General features: G+C 45.5%; 1 protein-coding gene across 3 annotated transcripts in view; it reads left to right on the top strand.

The window, feature by feature from the left end:
* Window positions 1-16,456, top strand: part of LOC118168601 (1-aminocyclopropane-1-carboxylate synthase-like protein 1) — a 43,012-nt gene extending 26,556 nt beyond the window's left edge. Inside the window, exons 1-16 of one of the 3 annotated variants that reach the window (XM_035329113.1) lie at window positions 1,356-2,123; window positions 3,331-3,944; window positions 5,348-5,407; window positions 6,261-6,272; window positions 8,159-8,229; window positions 8,778-8,847; window positions 9,898-9,964; window positions 10,447-10,544; window positions 11,120-11,197; window positions 12,143-12,243; window positions 12,951-13,040; window positions 14,061-14,106; window positions 14,256-14,397; window positions 14,960-15,102; window positions 15,486-15,639; window positions 15,860-16,456. In XM_035329113.1, the coding sequence (XP_035185004.1) occupies window positions 1,487-2,123; window positions 3,331-3,944; window positions 5,348-5,407; window positions 6,261-6,272; window positions 8,159-8,229; window positions 8,778-8,847; window positions 9,898-9,964; window positions 10,447-10,544; window positions 11,120-11,197; window positions 12,143-12,243; window positions 12,951-13,040; window positions 14,061-14,106; window positions 14,256-14,397; window positions 14,960-15,102; window positions 15,486-15,639; window positions 15,860-16,158 (2,682 nt within the window). In that variant the 5' untranslated portion in view covers window positions 1,356-1,486 and the 3' untranslated portion in view covers window positions 16,159-16,456. Of the gene's footprint in view, window positions 1-1,355; window positions 2,124-3,330; window positions 3,945-5,347; window positions 5,408-6,260; window positions 6,273-8,158; window positions 8,230-8,777; window positions 8,848-9,897; window positions 9,965-10,446; window positions 10,545-11,119; window positions 11,198-12,142; window positions 12,244-12,950; window positions 13,041-14,060; window positions 14,107-14,255; window positions 14,398-14,959; window positions 15,103-15,485; window positions 15,640-15,859 lie in introns of those variants that run through there. The other 2 variants (XM_035329115.1, XM_035329114.1) reach the window with 2 other exon arrangements.
* Window positions 16,457-16,881: the final 425 nt, after the last annotated feature.

The following is a 16,881-nucleotide window of genomic DNA, read 5'->3' as shown; positions in this document are numbered from 1 at the left end:
GGTTTGCCCAGGATCTGTGGCACTCGGGTGTTATTTGCTGAGGTGAGACGGAGGCAGGAAGGCTTTGGGAAGGAGGATGCTGTGCGGCAGCGCTCGGTTTGCACGCTACGCGAGAAGGAAAGGTAGTGAGGGATTTCTGCCAGCCGAGCCTTCCACCTCGCGTGGCAGAAAAAGATGGAAGCAACTGAGCCGTGAGCAAGAAAATAGCTCTGCATTTGTTATTACCGATTTATGCGATGACTGTAGGCTCCGCGCCTTGTGGTGCTGCGATGCCGAAGCAGCAGCTCCTCCTGCGGCCAGCGCCAAGCGGGGAGCTTACGGGGTGTGCGATGGCCCCCGGGTGCCGTGGGCTCTCGGGCGGCTTTGAGGAGCTTTTTAAGGAGCCTGCTCCGTGCTGCCTCTGATCTGTGTCTATTGTTAACTTATGTCAGCGGTGGCTGTATTCATCGCTGCCCTGCTCTTTGTGTGCTCCAGCAAGCAGGGAGGGCGAGCGTCCTTATGTAAGGGAGTCAGCGCACGAGTGCCTTCGCCTTGAAAAACCCTAGGAAAGGGAAACAAAAATCCCACGGGGCCACACGGACGTGTGGAAGCAGAAAAACTTAGGAAATCCCAACTACTATCTGAACAGAAGTTGCGAGGCAAGGCAGTACCGTTTTAAAAGCTTTGTCAGCTTTGCTTTTTTTTTTTTTTTTTTTTTTTTTTTTTTTTCCCTTCCCATAAAGGCAGTTTTCAAAGAATTTGGCAAAACGCTACCGAAGCTCGGCATTTTCTCCCCCCTTTCGCCCAGGTTTCGCGGCCGGCCCCCCCTCCCCGAGCCGTGGAGCGGCTCCGTGCCGAGCCGAGCCGTGCCTGGCACGGCCGGGCGGGGACCGAGCGAGGCGGGGCCGGGCGGGGCGGGGCGGCGCGGCGCTGGCACGGCTCTGGCACGGCACGGCACGGCACGGGCTGCCGCCAGCCTGGCCCATTGGAGCCCGGACGAGCCGAGCCGAGCCGTGCCGGGCCGTACCGGGCGGCGGGGGGGACGAGGGGAGGCTCCGCGCCTTCCCGCTTAGCCCGGCACGGCACGGGAGCGCGGCGAGCGGCTGGCACGGGCTAAAGTTATCCCGGAATAAGGGCTGCACGCATGTGCTGTCACCCCGGATGTGAACATGCCGGCACGGCTCCCCGCTAGCTCGCTCCGCCCGGCTGTAGCGGATGGGCCGAGCCGTGCCGGGCCGAGCCGAGCCGTGCCAAGCCGTGCCAGGGGCGCCGGCGGCCGCGCCTAGCCCGTAAGGGGCCGGGGGGCGGAGTGGGGGGCCGGGGGGGGACACAGAGCCCCCGGGCGGCCGTGAGGGACGGGGTGCGAGAGGCTCCTGCGGCCGGGGGGCCGGCCCCGGCCCCCCCCGGTGCCCCTCGGCCCGCGGGCCCGGGGGTCTGGGTCCCGGGGGGGGCGGGCCCGGAGCCCCCGGGTCCCGCTCGCCCCCGTCGCCCGCGGGCCTCGGGAGGGATGGATTTTCGGGGGAAGAAGTACGAGCGGGGCAGCAACTGGTCGGACCCCGAGGTGGTGGAGCTGCTGCAGCTGTGGGCCGACGAGTCGGTGCAGCTGGAGCTGGAGAGCTGCCTGAGGAACCAGCACGTCTTCAACCGCATCGCCGAGGTGCTGCGGGAGAAGGGCATCCACCGCACGGGCGACCAGTGCCGCGAGAAGATCAAGAAGATGAAGCTGGAGTACCGGCGGATCAAGGACAACAGCAAGGCCCCGCGGGGCGGCCGGACTTGGAAGTTCTACGACGTGATGGACCGCGTGCTCAACAGCCGCCCCGCGCTGGCCTACGGCCCGCTGAGCGGCAGCATGATGGCCCAGCAGGTGCTGCAGGGCACCATGGTGGAGAGCTACCACCACCAGTTCGCCGCCTCCGGCCTGCCCTTCGGGCACGCGCAGCACCCCGAACTGATGGAAATCAAATGTGAGGAGGTGAACTCTGATGAGCACTGCTTGACCCCCGAGCCCCCATCAGCCATGTCTTACCAGCAGGGCTCCCCCGAAGAACATGAGATGGAGAGAGCCTTCTTGGAGAGGGCCCAGAACGACTCTCCCATCTCCAGGGTGGAGGTTCCCATTGAAACCAGTGTTTCACCTTCAGGTAGGGATGGCCTTTTACATTCCAGCATAAGGTTGCTGCCTCATTTCCCCAGAAAGAGATTTTTTTTTTTTTTTTGTTGGGGGGATATAAACACGTCTTTTTTTTTTTTTTTTTTTTTTTTTTTTTTTTTTTTTTTTTTTTTACTGACGTTTGGATCCAATAAGGATTCCACATCCCAAAAAGCTTTAAAGCAGGAGGCTGGTATCCACATTAATAGTCTTCTGGCAATTCCTGAACCGTGTCTTGCTGCAGGTAAAAAAATATCTACAATTACCATGCTAGGCTAAATACTGAGTACGAAATCCAAAGGACTGTCACATCTGCTATACGCTGGGATAGGCATTCATGCTAGATTTCTGCATATAACACTGACAGTGCTTACAGTATAAAAAAAAATAATTAAAAAATTGTATGCTTTTTGGTGTCAATTGAATGTGACCAGGGCTGTCTGCAGTCCTCATGCTGAATTGTATCAGGAGACCCTCTTCTGCCATTGCGACACTGTAAACCTGCAGGTGAAACTCTACTTGCGCTCTGGTTAAATGTTTTCCATATCTAATCTTTTAGAACACTCAGCAGTGAAGAATGCTTGGGGATAATCATTGCCCAACTTTCTAATCTGTTAATTAGGACTTGGAAAGAAGACTTGTTTGGAAGTCACTGGTAGGAACAGCTTATGTGTATAAAGGAGACGAGAATTCTGCACTGGGTGTGCAGCAGACCGTTACTTGGCTGCCGTGTAAGGTGGAGTCTGGAAATCACAGAGATTTCCAGCCAGCCTCGGACAGGTTGATGGAAGAACACAGCGTGCTTGGGAGGAAGAGAGGTGATGATCAGTGTGAGCTGTATTTCCGAGATCAGGAAGAAACGCTGTGTCCTCACCGTGGTGGTTGCGTAGGTAGCCAAGGGCAGCGCTGTTGGAAGGGGTTGACTCATTAAGGTCAATTCAGAGAGCAAACGGGGAGCCAGGTCAGTGGCTGGCAGCGTAATGGGGAGCCCAGCATGTGAAATTAAAAAACCCAAAAAACAGACAAACTAGCATACTCCCAGGATGCATCTGACTGATTTTACTTTGGTTTTCCTGTAAAATCCTACTGTAGGTAGTCTGGTGTTTTCTAGGAGGGGCAGCGAAAGGTTGCAAAATGTGTCCACAGCATTTCACTTGCTGAACATTTTCATTTTTATTCCTACTTTTAAATATTCCCAGGTTTCAGTGAGTCCAACATGGCCAGCTCGTCACGGATGCAGAATGTGGTTCCCCGGCCTGGCTTCTCCGCCTTGCATCGCCTGAGAAAAAAGCGGAAAGGCCAGCGGATGAAGGACCCTCTCGACGACCTCCTGCTGAAGACCCTGACGTCTCAGCGGGCCATGGAAGAGCGCTTCTTGCAGATGGAGGAGCGCCGCTTTCAGCGAGACTTGGACGTGGAGGAGCGCCGGATGCAGCTGGAGCAGCGGCGCTTCGAACTGGAGCGGGAGCACGAGTTCCGCATGTTCAACGTTTTCGCCCAGATGCTCAGCATCCTGAAGCAGAGCCACAGCGGCTCCTCCTCTTCCGTCGCAATGCCTCGGGGCTTGGACTTCAACCAGGTGCTGTCCGAAATCACCGGCCTCGGAGGAGGAGGAGGCAACCCGCAAGAGCTGCGGGCTCGACTGCTGGCCGAGAGGAGGGTTGACATGCACGGCTTCTGCCACCCGGGAGACTTCCAGAGGAGCCCCTATCTCTCCGCTCGGGGCAACATTGCCAACATTTTCCGGGGCTCCACCGAGGAAGGGTACAAAGCTTATCATGCTGACAAGTATGATGAAGACAAGAACCCCAATGTGAGTGAGAGTCTCCGAGTGTTTTCCTGGCTCACAGATGTGGTGGGCCAAGCTGTTTGTTCTGGGATGTGAAATAACAAGTAACTATGCTGATCACTCCCATGTCAAAGATGAATGTTGTGTTCAGCACAGGTTTGCGTGCCCAGGTTTTCCTGTCGGGAGCCAGCCAGTGGCAGGAGCCAACCTTCAAAGGTGAAAGAAACCTGCAGGAACACACTGTTCCTCTTTTTTTATCTCACCACCCCTGCTGCCCACTGAGGACAGACACCGATTATTGCTGGTGATGGGTGGTGGATGAGATAAACCAGAGCAGTAGACGTTTAAAACAAAAAACCTCAGAATTTTCCCTGCCTGTTTAAGCTGTGCTGCTCAGTTGTAAGTAGCTCGTCACACACCCCCTTGTGGCACAGAGGCTGAATGTTAATAATTAGTATTGAATAAGTACCAAGTATAGTGATTATAAATAATGATTTATCCGTGGATTACTTTAAATAGATCCTGCATTCAGATACTGAACTACTTGACAATTTTAAAATGCTTTGTTCTGAGCCCTGACTTGAGTCACACAGTGCTGGGAGTTGAAAAACAGATTTTTAAGACAGAAACACGATGATTTTTTTAATAAGAGGTGCATTACAAGGCAGAAACTGCCACTTCTACTATCTCTTCTACTGGCTTCTACTAACAATGTAAGTAGTAGATTTTTAAACAAATGCCTAAAATTGGACTTGTATTTTTGAAACATCATACATGTACAATTGTTTAGATTGCCTTTTGTATTTTTTTTTTTAATTTATTTATCCAACCTCCTTCCAGTAATGATAATGTGCTAGTAGACTGGAGCTCTTCAGCATCTAATGTAATGTTAAATAAGCGGGGCCAAATCCTAGACCTGGAACTGCAGGACTGTCTCTCCAGAGGGGAAAATGTAATGGCTACATGTTTATGTGGTTATTTGAAAAAAATCAGTGGAGTGGAATGGTAACGACTTGTAAAGGAGTCATTTTAAATAAAGAACCGTATCAAAAACATTTCTTCAAACTGCTGCAGAATTGTAAACCTCAGTTTTCCCAGAATCGTTTTAGATGTGTTTGCAGTTAGAGGCATAACGATGAGTGAATTCGAGAATAAGTTAAACGTGTCTCGTGAAGAAGTATAAATTGTTAGTACCTATCTGTTTACACAAAGTTTATTGCCTAAGAAGCTGAGTGCCCAAGACATGCATGTAAACACTCAAACACACATATACATCTCCAGTTCTATATTATGTTCTATATTTATGTGAACTGTGTTTTGACTTCCTTGGTAAGCTTTTTGAGGGCACTTCCATGAAGTGATAGCTAAGGTGATGTTATGTACGTGTTTTTTTGTGTCCATAAATGATACATTCTTTCTTTTTCTAGGGTATAATTAATTTTGGCACCAGTGAGAATAAACTCTGCTTTGACCTGATGTCTAAACGGGTAAGTTCTATTCCAAAAAGAAAAGCAAATATGCTGTGTAGTTCCTCCTCAGTGTCTACTTTCCTAGGGTTATTACTGCCGTTCAGGTTTCTCTAGTAAAGTTTCTCCTTGTGTATTTCTTATGGTTGGAAGTCACTTTTGAATCAAGCTAATTGTACACTTACTTTAGCAGGTGGATAGGAACAGGGGTGTTTTTCTGTTCCTCTTCATTGTGTGTTTGTGGGAATGTACTTGGTCATTCAAATACTTAAGACTCAATACTTAAATGAAGTATTGATTTTTTTCTCCCACTGACCATATTTCATTTAATACAGAAGTCTCAGAACTAGTTTTGATCTCTCTTTAATTTCAAGGGTCTTCGTAGCCTGGGACAGAGGAAATTGGCTCTGTCCATTGTAAAATTACACAGCTTGGACACCGTGTTCTGAACCTACCTAAAATTTAAGAGGGTGGCAGCAGTGAATGTGACATCTTGACATCTTAAAGTCATACTGGATCATCTGCTTGTCAGACACTTTGTTCAATTGTGTGAAAGAAACAGCATGCATCAGAAACAACAACAACAAAAAAAAGACAAAAGAAAACGACAGACCTGTGCCTTAGAGGAATGTTTCTTGATTTCCATTAAAATTATTGCCCAGATTCAGCCTCCAAGGCGGAAAGGCTGCACTTTTCCTAGCTGAAGCTGCCTGTGGGGAGGGAAGGTGGCTGGGGTTCTGACAGTCAGTCTCTGCAGTTTGAAGCTCACTGTTACTCCCGCTCCACCAATTCCCACCCTCAAAATGTTCCTTGTTTTATTCCTGCCTGCCACACCACTGACTCGGGGATGCTACCCCACCACTCGGCCTTCCAGCTAAAAGAACAGGTAAGGCAGAGCTGCTGCCTGGCAGCTGTGCACGCAGGAGGTGCCCTCTGGGCTGCCTAGGTTGTACCTCCCTTCGTTCACTGTCCTTTCCCTACACTAACACGGCGTCTGCAGCAAGTCGTGCAGAGGGAGGCAGCAGTCAGCTGCATCTTTGTTAGCCTTATTGTGAGAATGAGCTACAGCGTGATGAGCCATCGTGCACGTGGCAAGAAGGTGGACAATGTTATTGTTTCCAGCTTCTTAGTCACAGCCCAGAGTTACAGCAGGGGTTCACTGAATGCTGTGTCAGCTGGGATTGTAGAGAAAAATAATTTGTTGCTATTGGGGAAAATAAATACTCACTGTTTCCGCTGAATAAAGCAGCATATCAGATTTCTGTCTTCAACTTTGACCCTTAAATTGGATAATTAATATTCTGTGGCATTGAGATCTCAGATAGTCTTCATTTTGGATGGCCCATCTGATTTTCTTAGCCCTTAACACATTATCATTAAGGGTTCTCCTCTTTATTATTGCATAGCCCTTTTTGGCCAAGTCTGCTGATATGTTTTGTGTTGCATTCTCTAGACAAGTTTAGGAGAGAGATCTAAAGAGACATAGTTCTGTGCTGCATAGGCTTCAAGAACATCTACAGACGAATAAAGGAACTTTATTCCCCTAATGTCAGGTTGTAATTCTGCATGGGATGAGGACAGTGTCTTTAAACTGTCCAGTTTCCAGAGCTTGGCACAAGTTATTAAAACACCCATACAGAATGCTGTGGTTTTGTTACTCTGTGGTAGACGTTCACACTGCATGTTAAATTTCCCTCCTCCTTTGCACCATCACTTACTTGTTGTGTCCACACTCCCATGTGTTTTTTAGTATTAACTCAAAGATTGGTTGCCATCAAATGTTTGGAAGTTACATTGCACATAACATTCGTTTATTCCCTTTTTGTTCGTGTAAAATCTCCTTTTCCTTCTACCCTGATCACCACTGCACTTCCCCTTGCAACTTCATAGAACTGGATTGTGTGAAGCCCTGATAATGACAACCTTGAAGATATTTAGATAAAAGCAGTGTGCTTATTTTATCTAAGTATAAACATTAAAAAGGGCTCTGAAGCTTGCCCACAGTTAGGTGAATCTGACTTTGAGAACAGAATAAGCTCCTAGTAAAGAACAGAGTACCTGCCCTAGGGAAGACATTCAAGAAGATCACTTTGTTTTTTGCTTGTCTTTTGAAAGCTCCTGTTACCTTCTAACGCTTACCAAGACTTATCAGAACTGTAGGTCTGAAGTAACTTGGAACTGAGATATAAATCAAAGGTAGAATTCATTAAAAATTAATATGTTAAAAGTTTTTTTTAAAAAAGAAAACGCGTATCAGATCGTGATTTTAAATCCCGTCTTTCTCTTTCCTATAATACAGACCTGAGCGTTCATGATGCTAGAGCTTTCACAATTGGTACTTAATTGCCAGCTGAAAGCTGTTCTTGTAACGTGGGCAAAGCACTCCTTGGGACAGCTGATTGCTTCATTTGTTCAGAAGGTCTTCCGCAGGCTTCTTTTTTTATGGGCATCATTTGTGTTGCCTGTTTGGCATCCTTTCTGTAGATCTCTGGGCAGAGAAGCTTTGGCTGCAATAATTTAGCAAAGGCTTCCTTCCATAAACTTTCCATAAACCTTCCATAAGCTGCAGTTATCACTGGTCAGCTTGCTGATCATTGCGTCTCCAAGCTGCATTAATTCTGATGGTCAGTGGCTTTCTCAATCCAGTTTTAAGGCTGTTGAAGTTTTGTGTGTATGTGTCTATGCAGGTGTGTGCCTGCATGTGGATCTACCTATTTCCATGTTTCTGGTTTCCGTGATTGTGCTTTTAATGCTTCTTTCTGTTACTCACAGCTGACGCAGACCGATATGAACCTCATGGAGCCTCCACTGCTTCAGTATCCTGACTGGAAGGGACATATGTTGTAAGTCTTCTCATTCCTGTAATGCTTCTCTTTTTGAGTACTTGTCTGACAAACAAAAGCGGATGAGTACAAACCACTTCTGCTACACATTAATTAAAACTTTTTCTAGGTCATTTAATCATCTTTTTCTTTTCAAAAGTGTAAATTAATCACCCAACTAGTTAAAAATCCAGTTTAAAATCCTTTTATGTAAGAGAAGAAGCTAATTTTCTAAAGCAAGTGCAGTTTAAACAACACTATAACATTAACAAATCAGGTAACTCCAAAAAGTTATATGAGACATCACGAACACTGGGGACTTTAATCCTTCAGCTCTGTTCTCAGTTAAAGCTCTTCAGAAATGTATGCCTAGCTGTAGCCATTATCCGTGACACCTTTGCCACGTGTAACAGTCATATCTGTGGCACGGGCCTGAGCTATCCTGTTTTCTAGCTATCTGCATCAGACTTTACTGTGCCCTGGCTTTATTTTCCTGAGATGCGGACCTGGGGAAGCCCAGCCTCTTGGAGAATAAGCTGAATCAATATTTGCTTTTGTGTCTTTCTCAGTTTACGGGAGGAAGTGGCTCGATTTTTGACCTATTACTGCAAGGCCCCTGCACCTCTTAAGGCAGAAAATGTGGGTAACCCACTTTCCATTGGTGTCTATTCTAATGTATTGCCATTTGTTGTCAAACAATTTCATCTTATTTTTTTTAAACAAGTAATTTTGTAAGATGACAGCCTTTTATCATGTAAATGAGATGGAATCATAACCATTTTAGTAGCTTTTGATGCACACTTTGGCCAAAACACTTCAGTTCTGCTGTTTATTTGCCTTATTCTTTACTTGTGTGTGCCAACTCCTCATGCCATTGCTCTCAGTGAGGCTTTATGCTTTTATCTCCATATTCAGCTCTGGGACCTATGGTGCTTGTGTCCCTCAGGGTCAAAGAGCGCCCGTTGTTTCAGCTGGGTTTAATTTTTTACTGTTTTGCTGATACACCTCAGGACAAAATCAGTCGTTAGGCCAAGAGTAGTTTTACCTGGCAAGAGCAGACGTTTTCAGACTTTGCAGGACTTGCTGACCTGCGAGGGATGCAGGCTGGGCTCGGTGCGTGCATGAGTCCTGCTTTTGCTGGGTTGTAAAGGCAGCAGGAGCAGCCACTGCTGCTCTGGCTGCAGTAATACAGCAGAAGCCCCTACTTCACATACGCTGAAGTTGTGACTGATCAGTTTGCTGATCATCCCCTCCCAGGCAGCAGATTCAACCTGATGCTTGGATTGAACTCATGGGACCTGTGCACGTCAGTCTTCTGGAAGCAGGAGTCAAGCTTGCCCTGTATGAGACCGTTACGGCTAAGAGAAGATAATGCTTATTAGCTGGTGAAAAGGATTTTGCCTTTCTAAAGTTTCAGAACTAAATTTTTCCCAACATAAAACCTACTATTTCTAAATACTGTATTGCCTATTACAATCAAGAAAGGCACCTGGACAAAGTATCATGAAACAGAGTACAGGATTAAAGTTATTTCTGGTAGAAGTGGGAATTCAGCAGGAAAATTCTGGGAACATCCGTACTAGAGGATTAGGGAGCAAATATATTTTGTTGATACTGTTAGAAATTATTTTTTGTGGTGGTATCTTTCTATGGACTGATTTACCACTAATCTCTCTCTTTCTTCTCTAGGTGATTGTTCTGAATGGTTGTGGCTCTTTGTTTTCTGCGTTAGCTACAGTCCTTTGTGATCCAGGAGGTAAGTGGATTGCTGGGAGATGTTTTTAATGCTTATTTTATTGGGGAAATAATGAGTTACTCAGTTTAAATATTGTTTGATAAGAAGCGAAGTGGAGGAATTGGCACTAGTCTACTGTAAGGTTCTTGTTTCCTGTAGCATTGTGTTGTGAAATTCGTCACTTTCACAGTCTGCAGATCTCTGGTGCTCCCGCTCTGTGTCTTGCCCCATCTGCCTTCACTGTTGTAGGGTGTTCTGCTTAGCCCACTAAACGTGGGCTATGCTCACGCTTACAAGGGTTGCTGAGGATGGATGTACAGTGTCCTAGTTCTTGCAGAAGACTGAAGAATTAATACAGAAAGAAAGTAGAGAAAAAGACAGTAACATTAAAATGTTTCCAGAGGGCATAACTGTAGAAAAGCTTTCATGCTTAGCTGAAATATGTTAGAAGAGAGAGAAGGACCAGGGCCTGTCACTGACAAATTTTTTTGTCTTGGTTCCAGAGGCTGTTCTGATTGCTACTCCCTTTTATGGTGGTATCACCCAGAGCGTCTTTCTGTATGGCAATGTCAAGCTGGTGTATGCCTATTTAGACAGTAAGGTAAGAATTGAGAGGAGGGAATACCAACCTCTGCAGTCAAAAATAATTGGCACAGGAAAGTGTCAAGCTTTGGGGACCTCAGGACAAGGCTAGGCAGCAGCCTATGGGTATTTTCCCATTTATTGTTGGGAAACTGGACGCATTGTTTTCAAGAAACTTATTTGAGGGCATAAATCTGGATTCCAGTCTTCTCCTTTTCTTGTATCTTACTTCTTATGAACGCGTAGTAATGGCTGTTGAGGGGGGAAGATGGCCATTTTGAACCTTGGAGACAGAAGCATGTGCTGTCCTACTAGAGGTGGTCTGGGGTCAAAGAGCACATGGAGATTTGGCATTGTTTTAGTCACTAAGGATGGCCAGAGAATTCTGTGCCTGTGGCGTGTCTATGATGAACATTTCTTTGATTTTTATTTACTCTTTCTGTAGTATAAAAAGATAAGAGTGGATGATCTTTACTGTTGGTCATTATTGTTGGGTTTTCATTTTGTTTTGGGGGATGTTTTTCAGGGGAATGGCTCAAGGCATACTCTATTGAAATAATTCGGCCTTTTTTGTATCTTTGTGTTGTCTTTCAGATTACTGGAACAAGCACTCGGCCTTTTCAGCTTACAGTGGAAAAACTGGAAAAAGCCTTGCAGGATGCCCGTGCAGAGGTGAATGTAGCTGAGCTTCTTATTATTGGTCTACAAGTATTCAAATTCTTTGTATTAAGTTGACAGTATGTTTGAAACGACTGGTCCCAGAAATGGCCTGAAGACCAAAACAATTTCAAAACCTGGCATCTGGCTTTCTCATGGTCCTTACAGAAAGCCTGAATCAGATCCTTGCAAATCCTGTTTGCACGTGTGGCAGAGTACTCAGCCTCACTTGCAAGAGGAATCCCACCATGTACCTGGGCATGCGCTACGATGTAGGGACTACCTAGAGTATTCTTTGGGAAGGCCAGCCGAGTTACCCCAAAAACAACTGCTATACTCAGTAGTGCAGCAGAATCAAGTAAGACCATCAAAAGTATTTGCAGGAGGGGCAAATTTAGATGGCAAATGCAGATGCTTTCTGAATATTTAGTCTGAAAGTTTTGAAACTGTCCTAAACCCAGTGTAGGCTTAGCTGCATCTTTAGATCATTACTGGCTCTGACATCTCCAGCCACATGTGCTCAAAATGTGAGCAATTTGCATCCATGTAGCTCAAATTCCTATCTTTCTTGCCTCATTCATTGGCAACCTTCAGTAATCTGTTACTTCCTGATTGCTGATACAGCTCAGACACAATTCTCCTCCACACTGAGAATGTGTGAGAGCATCTTTGTTATAAATTGGCTTACCAGATGGCAGCAATCATAGCAGACTCCCCCTTTTCAAAATCGTAGACTGATTCTACAGTGTTTTCCCCAGTTCCCTTTGCAAGTGCTGTAATTATAAAAATATCTTAATTTGTGGATAAAAGTTTTCACATACAAATCTAATTTTTGAGGTGAAATGGTCGTGCTGGAAGCTGAGGGAGAGTCTTGTGTCACATTCAGTGCTCCAGTGGAGGAACTGAAAATCTATCCCATGATGAATGCTCTCTTACTATTGCTTTTTTTGTGTTCTGCAGGGCATCACTGTAAGGGCCTTAATTCTACTGAATCCCCAAAATCCCCTTGGGGACATCTATTCCTTGTCAGAATTACGGGATTACCTGGAATTTGCTAAAAGGTATGCCAATTTGGAGGGCTGAGGTATCCTGAGTCAGAAACAGCTTTCAGAGTCTGGCGGACGACTTGCTGTCTCCTAATTTATATGTGAATATTTTCTCAGTCGGGCATAAAGCCTGTTCTTCACACAGCACCCAGCGGGTTTAAGAGAGGAGAGAGGGCTGGCGGGGAGAAGGGAGCGTGGACCTTCCAGTCGTCTGGAGTGGCAAGGCAACTTGCATCAAGGAATAGAAGCTTTATTCCTTGGCAGTCCTAGCAAACGCTATTGTGCTGTGTGTCTTTGGTAGGAATCTGAGTTCCTTTCCTCTCCGTTTTTCCATATGTACAGCGAAAAATAAATATTTGAATATGGCTTCCCAGCTTCATCGCTGATGCTCTCTGAAATTTGGTCAATTCCGAGTGGATGATGATACGTCATACTCTAGAAGGGTAGTACCTTCAGCAGTTAATTTTCACAAGTGCATTGGAAATGACTGATTTTTTCTTTTCGTTATATGGTTGCAGTGTGTAACGATTAGCTGGATATGACTCAAATCAGTTCAATGTACACATAACAGACTTTCTGAGTTGTTGCAAAGTGCTTCTGTGCTGCAAAATTTGGTGTCCCTCCTCTTTGTATAAAGCCAGTCTTTGCAGAAGCCAGAATTTCTCTTTGCTTCTAAGCCAGAAGCAGCATTTTTTTGTAACTTCCATTTTGTCCTTTTGCAGACATGAATTGCATGTGATTGTAGATGAGATCTACATGCTGTCAGTTTTTGATGAATCAGCCACGTTTCACAGTGTCCTAGGCATGGACAGGTAAAATCAGCTCCTACTTCCCTGGCCATCTTCCAGTGACAGTTCAACATGATGCCTTGCTGAGAACTTGTGACTGGAAGTTAAGTCATGAGCTAGCAAATTCTGAATCTGCATTACACTGTTTGTTTTTATTCTTATTATTTCTGAATGGCAAATGCATTTTTTTCAAGTGCAAGAAAAAATCTAGCAAGGAAATAATGTTAGTTAATTTTCTGCTGTGATACCCTTTCCAGCCTGTGCTTTGGTACTTGCTTGTGCCAGTCTCCCCAGAATGGCAATGAATGTTTCATTTCTTGAGAGTGAGGCTTTTCTTTCCCGTTTAAACATTGCTGCCTCTTTCCCATGTTTCTGTTGATGCTATAAAGACCTTCTGTTGCTGTTTACTTTCCTTTTTTCATACAGTAGTCACGGATCACAATGTTATTACAGATTTGAGAATGGGTTTATTAGGTATTGATTTAATGATACAAAATTGTTTGCAAAACTCCTATTTTAATATATATATTTTAATTGTTTTTTTCTCTCTGGTTTTCGCCAATGGTGTTATCTTTCTTTTTGTCCTCATTTGCAAGGAAATAAAATTATACTTGGCTGTTTTGTCAGCATTGCTGACCTTGGATGTACAGCATTGCAAAGGAAGAATCTTCTGCAAAGTGTTGTGGTTTGAAAGAAAGAAAGAAAATTGCTTTAAATTCTTAGAAATTGAAATCAATAGAAAATGATTTTTAGCATTAAATGTACAAACTATATACATGCAGAAAATCTGTGCGTGAAGTACAACACTTACTGGAAGTATCTATATATGTGAAATATCTAAAAATCTCGTCTAAAATTAGTTCCTGGGAGTTCCTTGCTCCTGAAGTTAGGTCAGATTGGGATTTTCCCTCTTGCCTGCTGTTCCGTGCTGTGCTGCCTGTCACTGTGTAATGCCGCCTCTCTGTTTTCGCAATGCTGCACTGGTGACCCAAAAGCTTCAGCACCTATGACACTAACTGCCCATCTGCATCCTTCTACATACAGATTGCCTGATCCACAGAGGACCCATGTGATGTGGGGAATAAGCAAGGTGAGTGCTGGTTGCCACTGTGCCGTGGCTTCCTCACCGCTGTGGTTGGCTTGCTGTCCTCAGGTTCCTTACGCAAGAAAGAACAAGGCAATGGTTTTAGGATCCCAGCCTTCCTGTGTAATACAGTAGTCTCTCTGTGCCTTCTGCAGGATTTTGCTGTCTCTGGGATTCGCTTTGGTACTTTGTACACAGAGAACCAAGATGTTGCTAATGCGGTGGCTTCTTTGTGCTACTTCCACGGGGTCTGTGGACCTGTCCAGCACAAGGTTGCGCAGCTGCTTAGAGACAGAGGTGAGTCCGCAGCTTAATGTGAGATCCTCTGCTGTCTGTGTGTCTTGGTAGCTTGTGGGATCCTGTCCCCTTACTCTCCTAAATGGCCTCGTTTGTGCAGTTGGCAGCCTTCCCTGATCCTGAGGCTGCCTGTGTAAGCTACGGCTGACAGTTCCACAGCAGAGCAACATCTCTGCAGAGCTCCTCAGCAGCAGAGTTAGAGGAGCAGCTCTGAAGAAGCTAGGTGTGTAGAAGTAGCTAGTGTTGTACAGAATCAGCTGAGGAGAGACAAAAGAGTACAGCCTTGTGGGAAGAGGGAAATGCAACTGGGATTCTAGCTTTGCTCTGGTTGGAGTGCTAACAGGCCACAGCTGTAACAGCCATGACTGTAGGGAAATAGTGAAAAAGACACACACAGACATTAAATTGCTAAGTAGTTCTTGCCCCCATTTCTACTTTTTGAGGAAACAAAAAAGGAAGGTCAAAAGGTGAAATGTAAAGAGGCATTATGAGTATTTTAGAAACCTTAACAGATCTGAATTCTTAGTGTATAATTATTTTTTTTTCTTCTCCTTTTGGTTAGACTGGATCAACCAGGTGTACCTGAGGGCCAACCATGCCCGCCTAAAAGCTGCCCATACGTATGTGACAGATGAGCTGAAGACACTTGGGGTTCCTTTTCTCAACCGCAATGCAGGCTTCTTTGTCTGGATTGATTTCCGGAAGGTTGGTAGTCTTAGGAAAGGAGGCTGCTCCTGGGACAAGGGCAGGCACATGGTGCAACTGCGTCCAGGGGAAACTTCAATATTGCGATATGCATTTTGTTAAAACCCCATCTGATGTTTGGTGAGCAGAGGGAGGGACTGCCTCGTATTTCTGTGCGTGCTTTTCCTTTCGTCTGTCTGTGCATTTCCCTCCTTGCAGGAATCTTACTGCTCTCAAGCCACTTTCCTCCCCATTTCTTCCTTTTTATCACAACTGCTGTACTTCAGAGGTAAAAGGTGTCTCCCCTGGCCTTTTTAGACCTCATGGGAATCACAAATTCATGAGGATCTCGGTGAGTTAGCCTATATGTGACTAACCTCTGGCCCTTCTGGTGACTCTCCTAGTACCTTAGGACAGGAACATTTGAGGAGGAGATGTTGCTCTGGAGGCGCTTTCTCGATAACAAGGTCCTCCTGTCCTGTGGCAAAGCCTTTGAGTGCAGTGAACCTGGGTGGTTCCGCATCATCTTTGCTGACAAGACCCACCGACTACAGCTGGGTGAGTGATGTCTTCCCTTCTTCCTCCCATCGGAGTTCCTGCAGCACTGTTTCCTCTCCTTAATCCTAAACTATCCTATTATTATTATTATTATCCTTGTCTTCTCCATGCTTCCTTCCTTTCCTTCCATCCTCCAAATTTTTCTGGATCTGACTGGGATTTGGAGACCCTTGTGGCTTAAACTAATCCACCAATGTTTCCCCTCCTTATACCTCTGCAGGTATGCAGCGGATCCGCAAGGTTTTGGAAGAGCGAGAGCAGGAGATACTGGCTGAGGAAAAGGAGCAGCCTTGTCAGTCAGATCAGGATGGCAAAGCAGATAGCACAGATGAAGTAATTTTTGTATCCCGCCACCAGGAACCTACCTGTTCTGGTAGCTCCAACCTCGGTGACCTCATTGGCCTCCTGCAGCAGCAGATGCGTTCATCTGACTGGCTACAGAAAAATACAGCAGAGCAGTTTGCACAGGAAAAACCAGAAATCTACGACGTGTTCAGCAAACTGGTGGGGAAACAGTAAGGGTCAGTGTGCCTTCAGGGGCGTTCCTGAGCACCGAGTGACTGGCCCTGGGCCCCTAACAGCTCAGCATTGACTTCCAGCAAATAATATATTTTCTGTATAGCAAGAAAATCACTTTGTAAAACCCCTCCTCTACCCCCTGTTGGAGATCTCTGATTTGTATTATATAGGTGCTTTCCTCGGATTGGGGTGAGGGTAAGGAATGATGGGGGTCTTGTTCACCTGCTACCCCTCGTCCTGCTGCATCACTGTATTTTGTATTTCATTTCTAATGAATATGCTCTTAACTCTCTTAGAAGGTCTTGTGGAGTCTTTTTTATGCTTCTTATTTCACTCTTTCTGGGAAGATGGAGACATGACATTGTTAACATGTGTGAAGTTTGCCTTTTCCTGAATGATGTCCAGAATAATTATTTTTTTCGGTGCCAGAAGATGACTGCTTTCACAAAGAAATGTTTTTGGGAGATAGAACATGGTGTCAGCCCAAAGGTAGCCTCAGCTAAGATTAAGTAAGCATGCATACATGGCCATCTGCATGAGTGAAGCTCTTAGAATGCTATCAGTTCTGTAAAAGTTTTTAATTTTGAGTGGTTTTCCATTCTGTTCTCAGACCAGACAGTATCTAACCCCTTGGTGAAATATCTCTTTTTGTTTCTGTCCTTCTCCTTGTGTAAATAAAAGGCACCTATTGGTCTCTTGGCTTATGGTGTCCACAAAAGAGCT

The sequence above is a fragment of the Oxyura jamaicensis genome, chromosome 5 (genome assembly GCF_011077185.1).
Source record: "Oxyura jamaicensis isolate SHBP4307 breed ruddy duck chromosome 5, BPBGC_Ojam_1.0, whole genome shotgun sequence".
NCBI lineage: Eukaryota > Metazoa > Chordata > Aves > Anseriformes > Anatidae > Oxyura > Oxyura jamaicensis.
Note: the sequence above shows the minus strand (reverse complement) of the source record. Positions and strands in the feature narration are given on the sequence as shown.